Consider the following 7,808-nt stretch of genomic DNA (forward strand, 5'->3'; position numbering starts at 1 on the left):
TTATCTTGACATTCATAGTGTTCTTACATGCATCATGTGTTTTGATCCAAAATTTTCATGCATTGAGTATTTTTAGTGTTTTTCTCTCTCATCATAAAAAATTCAAAAATCAAATAAATAAATAAATAAATAAATAAATATCTTATCTTTTTAAATCTTATCTTTTTAAAATCTTTTTCAAAAATCATATCTTTTCCATTTTGTTATCATATTCGAAAATTTCAAAAATCTTTTTCAAAATCTTTTTCTTATCTTTACATCATATTTCAAAAATATCATCAACAATTAATGTTTTGATTCAAAAATTTCAAGTTTGTTACTTTCTTGTTAAGAAAGATTCAAACTTTAAAGTTTAGAATCATATCTTTTAGTTTCTTGTTAGTCAAATTATTAACTTTAATTTTCAAAATCAAATCTTTCTAAATTTCTTTATCAAATCGTTTTCAAAATAATTTTCAATCATATCTTTTTAATCATATCTTTTCAAACATATCTTTATTTTCAATCTTATCTTTTCAAAATCATATCTTTTTAAAATCATATCTTTTCATATCATATCTTTTTCAAACTTTAATTTCAAAAATCTTTTCTAACTTCTTATTTTTCAAAATTAATTTTCAAATCTTTTTCAACTAACTAATTGATTTATTTGTTTGTTTTATCTTTTATCTTTTTCAAAACTACCTAACTAATTTTCTCTCTCTAATTTTCGAAAATTACCTTCCTCTTTTTCAAAATTCTTCTAATTAACTAATTATTTCAAATTTTAATTTTAATTTTATTTCATTTTAATTTTCAAAAATTATTATCCCTTTTTCAAAATTTATTTTTCGAATTTATATCCCTCTCACCTCTTTCTATTTATTTTATTTATTTACTAACACTTCTCTTCATCCTAAAATTCGAACCCCCCTCTCTCTGAGTTCGAATTTTCCTCTTCTCCTTCCTATTCGTCTTCTTTTCTACTCACATAAAGGAACCTCTATATCTGGACAAAGAGGATCCCTATTATTATTTTCTGTTCCGTTTTTTTTCATATGAGCAGGAGCAAGGACAAGAACATTCTTATTGAAGCAGATCCTGAACCTGAAAGGACTCTGAAGAGGAAGTCAAAAGAAACTAAAATTCAATAATTCAGAGAAAACTTTACAGAAATTTTCGAAAAAGAAGAGGAGATGGCAGCCAAAAATAATAACAATGCAAGGAGGATGCTTGGTGATTATACTACACCTAAGGCCAGAGAAACCTCAAAAGAAAAAAAAGAAAAAAAAAAGAGAAAAGGGAAGACAAAAAGCTTCCACCTCCAAGTCATGGGAGATGGAGAGATTCATCTCAAGGGTCCATAGCTCAGTAGAAGAACATTTGACTGCACATCAAGAGAACATGAGGAATTCCCTCATCAAGAAATCCCTGAGATACCTCAGGGGATACATTTTCCTCCACATAATTATTAGGAGCACCAAAATCACTAGGGAGGAGCAACAAAGATAAGGAAGAGACATAGAAGAGCTCAAGGACATCAATGGTCCTTCAAGAAGGCACCACCCTCACTAAGGTGGACTCATTCCTTGTTCTTAAATTTTTTTCTGCTTTTCGTTTTTTATGTTATATGTTTATCTATGTTTGTGTCTTTATTACATGATCATTAGTATTTAGTAACTATGTCTTAAGGCTATGAATAATTCCATGAATCCTTCACCTCTCTTAAATGAAAAATATTTCTAATTCAAAAGAACAAGAAGTACATGAATTTCGAAATTATCCTTGAATTTAGTTTAATTATATTGATGTGGTGACAATACTTTTTGTTTTCTAAATGAATGCTTGAACAGTGCATATTTTTTATCTTGTTGTGTATGAATGTTAAAATTGTTGGCTCTCGAAAGAATGATGAACAAAGAGAAATGTTATTGACAATCTGAAAAATCATGAGATTGATTCTTAAAGTAAGAAAAAGCAGTGAAAAAGCAAAAGCTTGAAAAAAAAAGAAGAGTGGCGAAAAAAATAGAAAGGAAAAGAAAAGCAAGCAGAAAAAGCCAATAGCCCTTAAAACCAAAAGACAAGGGTAAAAAGGATCCAAGGCTTTGAGCATCAATGGATAGGAGGGCCCAAGGAAATAAAATCCAGGCCTAAACGGCTAATTCAAGTTGTCCCTAACCATGTGCTTGTGGCATGCAGGTCCAAGTGAAAAGCTTGAGACTGAGTGGTTAAAGTCGTGATCCAAAGCAAAAAGAGTGTGCTTAAGAACTCTGGACACCTCTAACTGGGGACTTTAGCAAAGCTGAGTCACAATCTAAAAAGGTTCACCCAGTCATATGTCTGTGGCATTTATGTATCTGGTGGTAATACTAGAAAACAAAGTGCTTAGGGCCACGGCCAAGACTCATAAAAGTAGTTGTGTTTAAGAATCAAAAAAATTAACTAGGAGAAACAATAACACTATCTAAAATTCTAAGTTCCTATAGAAGCCAATCATTCTAAACTTCAAAGGATAAAGTGAGATGCCAAAACTGTTCAGAAGCAAAAAGCTACAAGTCCCGCTCATCTAATTAGAACTAATATTCATTGATATTCTGAAATTTATAGTATGTTCTCTTCTTTTTATCTTATTTGATTTTCAGTTTCTTGGGGACAAGCAACAATTTAAGTTTGGTGTTGTGATGAGCGGATAATTTATATGCTTTTTGGCATTGTTTTTAGGTAATTTTTAGTAAGATCTAGCTACTTTTAGGGATGTTTTCTTTAGTTTTTATGCTAAATTCATATTTCTGGACTTTACTATGAGTTTGTGTGTTTTTCTGTGATTTCAGGTAATTTCTGGCTAAAATTGAGGGACCTGAGCAAAACTCTGATAAAAGGCTGATAAAGGACTGCTGATGTTGTTGGATTCTGACCTCCCTGCACTCGAAATAGATTTTCTGGAGCTACAGAACTCCAAATGGCGCTCTCTCAACGGCGTTGGAAATTAGACATCTAGATCTTTTTAGCAATATATAATAGTCCATACTTTATTCGAGATTAGATGACGTAAACTGGCGCTCAACGCCAGTTCTACGCTGCATTCTGGAGTCAAACACTAGAAACACGTCACGAACCAAAGTTGAACGCCAAAAATACGTTACAACTTGGCGTTCAACTCCAATAGAAGCCTTAGCTCGTGTAAAGTTTAAGCTCAGCCCAAGCACACACCAAGTGGGTCCTGGAAGTGGATTTCTGCATCAATTACTTACTTCTGTAAATCCTAGTAGCTAGTCTAGTATAAATAGGACTTTTTACTATTATATTTTCATCCTGGATTGTATTTTTGGATCCAGTGATCACGTTTTGGGGGCTGGCCTCTCGGTCATGTCTGGACCTTCATCACTTATGTATTTTCAACGGTAGAATTTCTACATACCATAGATTAAGGGTGTGGAGCTCTGCTGTACCTCGAGTTTTAATGCAAGTACTTCTATTTTTTATTCAATTCGACTTATTCTTGTTCTAAGATATTCGTTGCACTTCAACTTGATGAATGTGATGATCCGTGACACTCATCATCATTCTCACATATGAACGCGTGACTGACAACCACTTCCGTTCTACTTTAGACCGGGCGCATATCTCTTGGATTCCTTAATCAGAATCTTCGTGGTATAAGCTAGCATTGATGGCGGCATTCATGGGAATCCGGAAAGTATAACTTTGTCTGTGGTATTCCGAGTAGGATTCCGGGATTGAATGACTGTGACGAGCTTCAAACTCACGATTGCTGGGCGTGATGACAAACGTAAAAGAATCAAGGGATTCTATTCCAACATGATCGAGAACCGACAGATGATTAGCCGTGCTGTGACAGAGCATTTGGACCATTTTCACTGAGAGGATGGGATATAGCCATTGACAACAGTGATGCCCTACATACAGCTTGCCATGGAAAGGATTAAGAAGGATTGGATGAAAGCTGTAAGAAAGCAGAGATTCAACAGGGACAAGCACCTCCATACACTTGTCTGAAATTCTCACCAATGATTTACATAAGTATTTCTATCTTTATTTTTTGTTTATTTATTATTATTATTCGAAAACTCCATAACCTTTTATTATCCGCCTAACTGAGATTTACAAGATGACCATAGCTTGCTTCATACCAACAATCTCTGTGGGATCGACCCTTACTCACGTAAGGTATTACTTGGACGACCCAGTGCACTTGCTGGTTAGTTGTGCGGAGTTGTGACAAAGTGTGATTCACGTTTGAGAACGCTACCAAGTTTTTGGCGCCATTGTTGATGATCACAATTTCGTGCACCACCAAGCAACTCAATCGATGTCTTCTAATACTCCTCAAAGTCGTCGATTTCAAAATTTGCATATAAAGCTTTCTTAAAAACCTTGCAAAATTCTGTGTCCTTAACCATTTGGACGTAGTTCTTCTCCAGGTGCCACCCGCACAGTCTATGTGTCACGGTCGGCATCACCTCCGCAATTGCAGCACGCATCGCCTTGTCCCCATCCATCACCACTACACATGGCTTCTTCTGTCCCATAACATCCAGTAGGTTCAACAACATCCACCGGTAAGTTCGAACCTCTTCATCCTCCAGTAGCGTGAACCCGAATATGCATGTCTGTTTGTCGTGATTTGATCCAGAGAAAACCACCAGCGGCTTCCTGTACTTGTTAGAACGATACGTGGAATCGAATGCGAAGACATCACCAAAGACCTGATAATCTGACATCATCTCACCGTCCACCCAAAATAGGCTTCCCAAACGATTATCTTCGGTTCGTGTGTAGCGTGCAACCGTTATCATGTCCGCATTCGTCTTGCCCTCTAAGTAACTGATAGTTGTTGCTACATCACCATCACATATTTGCTCAACCCTTTACCAACGCACATAATTATACAAATCACGTTTCGTAAATCGAAGCATGCCATACCCACCAGACTGCCCAGCCATGTAAGCCATTATTTTTGCTATTGCGATCCCAAACTGCTTGAAACTATCCACCAGTGCCTTGTCCCCGTCACTCATCTTCCGGTGGCTAAGAAGGAGATGCGTGAACATCGCCGGGGCAAGCTCATGGTTGTGTTCGTCCATGATGGTTCTAACCTTCCAAACGCTGTGTTGCACATCGTAGTAAATCTTCAGCTTTGCCTTAGAATCCGTCTAGCTCTGGAGCCTCTCCTCCCTTACTCGCTTAGGACGGTCATAGTGCTTAGAATGTCTTGTCCTTTGTCGATGGCAGAAAAAGTCTTTTCTGACCAAAATCCCATTAACCCGAGCTACATCTCCCTTCTGAACTCCAAAACCCCTGAATTTGGAAAACTCCTTGTATGCAGCATAAGCATCCTCCTCTGTTGCAAACTCTCTACCCAAGAAGTCATTTGCAAAGACTTGCCAGCTTGGCACACTGCCTACCTCATCATTCGCACCGCTAGACCGCCTACAATTGACACAATCACCAACACCTTTTTCCCCTACTTCGGGACCACCTCGGGGCTCAAAGACCTCCTCATCATCGTATTCGTCGTTAGTACCACTATAATGTCCGGAATAATCATCCGAACTGCCCCCCATCGGAGTCTTGACCCTCAATGTCGAACTCCATCGGCCAACATTGTGCAACGTTCTACCCTGAATCCATACAAACCAAAGAAATGCAACTCATAATCACAGCAGATATACACTAAAAACTTAGACCACAAATATACAATGGAGGGAATATTCACTTCCACAATAAGGCATACAACCACTGCATTGAATCTACTTTGAGATAGAATTCAGCAATGACTATTTCAAATTGACAAACAGCAACTCAGTATAATTAAATACAACGTTAATAACTGGTGAATACATCGACACATTCACAAGAACAGAAAAAAATTAAGGGCATAACTAAACCATCAACAAATTAGCTACCATCAACTCTCTTTCTAAACTTAATTCAGCTGTTTCTGGGTTCAATGCAAAACATGGTTCATCGAGGTGTTACCACCCTAACCAAAGCTCATCAATTGTAACTTTTCTTAACTAACCTCAAAAGAAAGACTAACAATCTAAACCCCATCTTTGGCACAAAAGGGTTCTCAGCACAACTATTAACGAAAGGGTGAAACACCATCTCCACCTAATAATCATAGGAATTAAAAGACTTTAATCAATAACATGTATTACAATATCGCTCACATTTCAACGTCTTACTATACCTTTTATACAAGCTTAATTGTAAATCTCGTTCATGGCATGTCCCTAATGAGACAAAAAATTTAAGCTTCCTTATCCTCCCTACCATCCGGTCAGTTCCCAGAGTAATAGCCATTTTTAAAACCACGAATCATCATGCATAAGACCAAACTTAATTCTATATAGTTGTTCATCTCCTAATTACAGTACTTATTCCTTGTTTTCTTTGCTTCCTCGAACATATTTTATTTTCAAAAAATTATTTAATTTTACAATTGCATTCCAAAATTAATTACCCCAACATCAAAATATTACTTATCCTAACTAATTTTATATCGAGTATATTTTCTCACATATAGAATCATAGAACAAATAACAAGACACCATTCATGTTCTAAGTAATCCTATACATGTGCCCATTATCAAATTACAAGCATGGAGGATGAATGAGGAAAGGGGCCAGGCAGCTCCTTACTTACCAAGATGACGAATCGCTGGTCCCCCACTCCATACCTACCACGACGAAACTGGGGCTTGGCGCAGTGGGCCAGCACCTTCACCGCCTCAGACCACTTCGACCACCGGCTGATCCCGCGCGCCACCAACAGGAGCAGCAGCAATAACACCAGCGACGACAGTCCTCCTCACTGCCCCTAGGGATTCCTTCGATGTTATGACATTGTGAAAGCGAAGTGCATGCTTGCCATCCTTTTTTTGCCCCAAACAAGGCCCATGTCGCGAGCCTCCCTCCAACGGAACGCGGGATGTTCAAAACCCCGTTCGACTACACCCCACCAAGCTGGCTCCATCGCATCTTCCATGAGCTCACGCCACCTCCTCTGCGCCAGCTGCATACTGCAACAAGGGGCCAACACGTGTCAACATGTGAAACAAGGTGAAAATAAATCTATATATCTGTATGAACTTTGATCTGTACACTAGCGTGACCCTAATAATAAATGCGTGATCTCGCTTTTTCAATATTGGCTTAGTTTGGTAAAACTTTTACTTTTCAAAAGTAGCTTATAAAAGTTAACTTTTAAAAGATGACTTTTTAAAAGTTGTAGTATTTATGTTTGGTAAATAAAATTAAAAATAGCTTTCAATAAACACAAGCAACATCAATTACGTTTGGCAAAATAGATTTTAAAATTAAAAAATACTATAATAGACATAAATGTAAGTATTAAATTTGAAAATTAGTTAACATATGAAGTTATATTAGACTTTTAAATTTTGAAAAGTACAAGCCAACTTTAAAAAACTCTATTTTAGGTGCTTTCAAAAGTATCCCGATCTTTTAAAAGTTGCAAACACAAGCACATGATCTTTTTAATTTACCAAACACAAAATAAGGAGTTTAAACTTTTAAAAAGCGCAAACTCTTCATGTTTTGTTTTTAGTACATCAAAAAGATCACGCACTTGTACTTACAATTTTTTAAAAAATAAAAGTGAAAGCACTTAAGGTAAAATTTTTCAATAATAAATTGTGTTTATCAAAATTAAAAAGTCTAATATATTCTTATATCTTAATTAATATCTAAAATTTAATCCTTGTATTAATGTCTATTATAATATTTTTAATTTTAAAAATTATTATACTAAATGCAATATTTATTATTATTTATTAAATATT

The 7,808-nt window shown here is 36.1% G+C and overlaps 1 protein-coding gene across 1 annotated transcript; it reads right to left on the minus strand.

Moving 5' to 3' along the window:
* Positions 1-4,316: 4,316 nt before the first annotated feature.
* LOC107478652 (protein FAR1-RELATED SEQUENCE 5-like) lies at positions 4,317-6,306 on the minus strand. The gene is made up of 6 exons (XM_052258245.1): positions 6,277-6,306; positions 6,023-6,114; positions 5,699-5,750; positions 5,181-5,621; positions 4,924-5,096; positions 4,317-4,866 (listed from the first exon to the last, which is right to left on the minus strand). The coding sequence occupies exons 1-6, from the start codon at positions 6,304-6,306 to the stop codon at positions 4,317-4,319; spliced, it is 1,338 nt and encodes a 445-aa protein (XP_052114205.1).
* Positions 6,307-7,808: the final 1,502 nt, after the last annotated feature.

This window comes from Arachis duranensis, chromosome 3, assembly GCF_000817695.3.
Source record: "Arachis duranensis cultivar V14167 chromosome 3, aradu.V14167.gnm2.J7QH, whole genome shotgun sequence".
NCBI lineage: Eukaryota > Viridiplantae > Streptophyta > Magnoliopsida > Fabales > Fabaceae > Arachis > Arachis duranensis.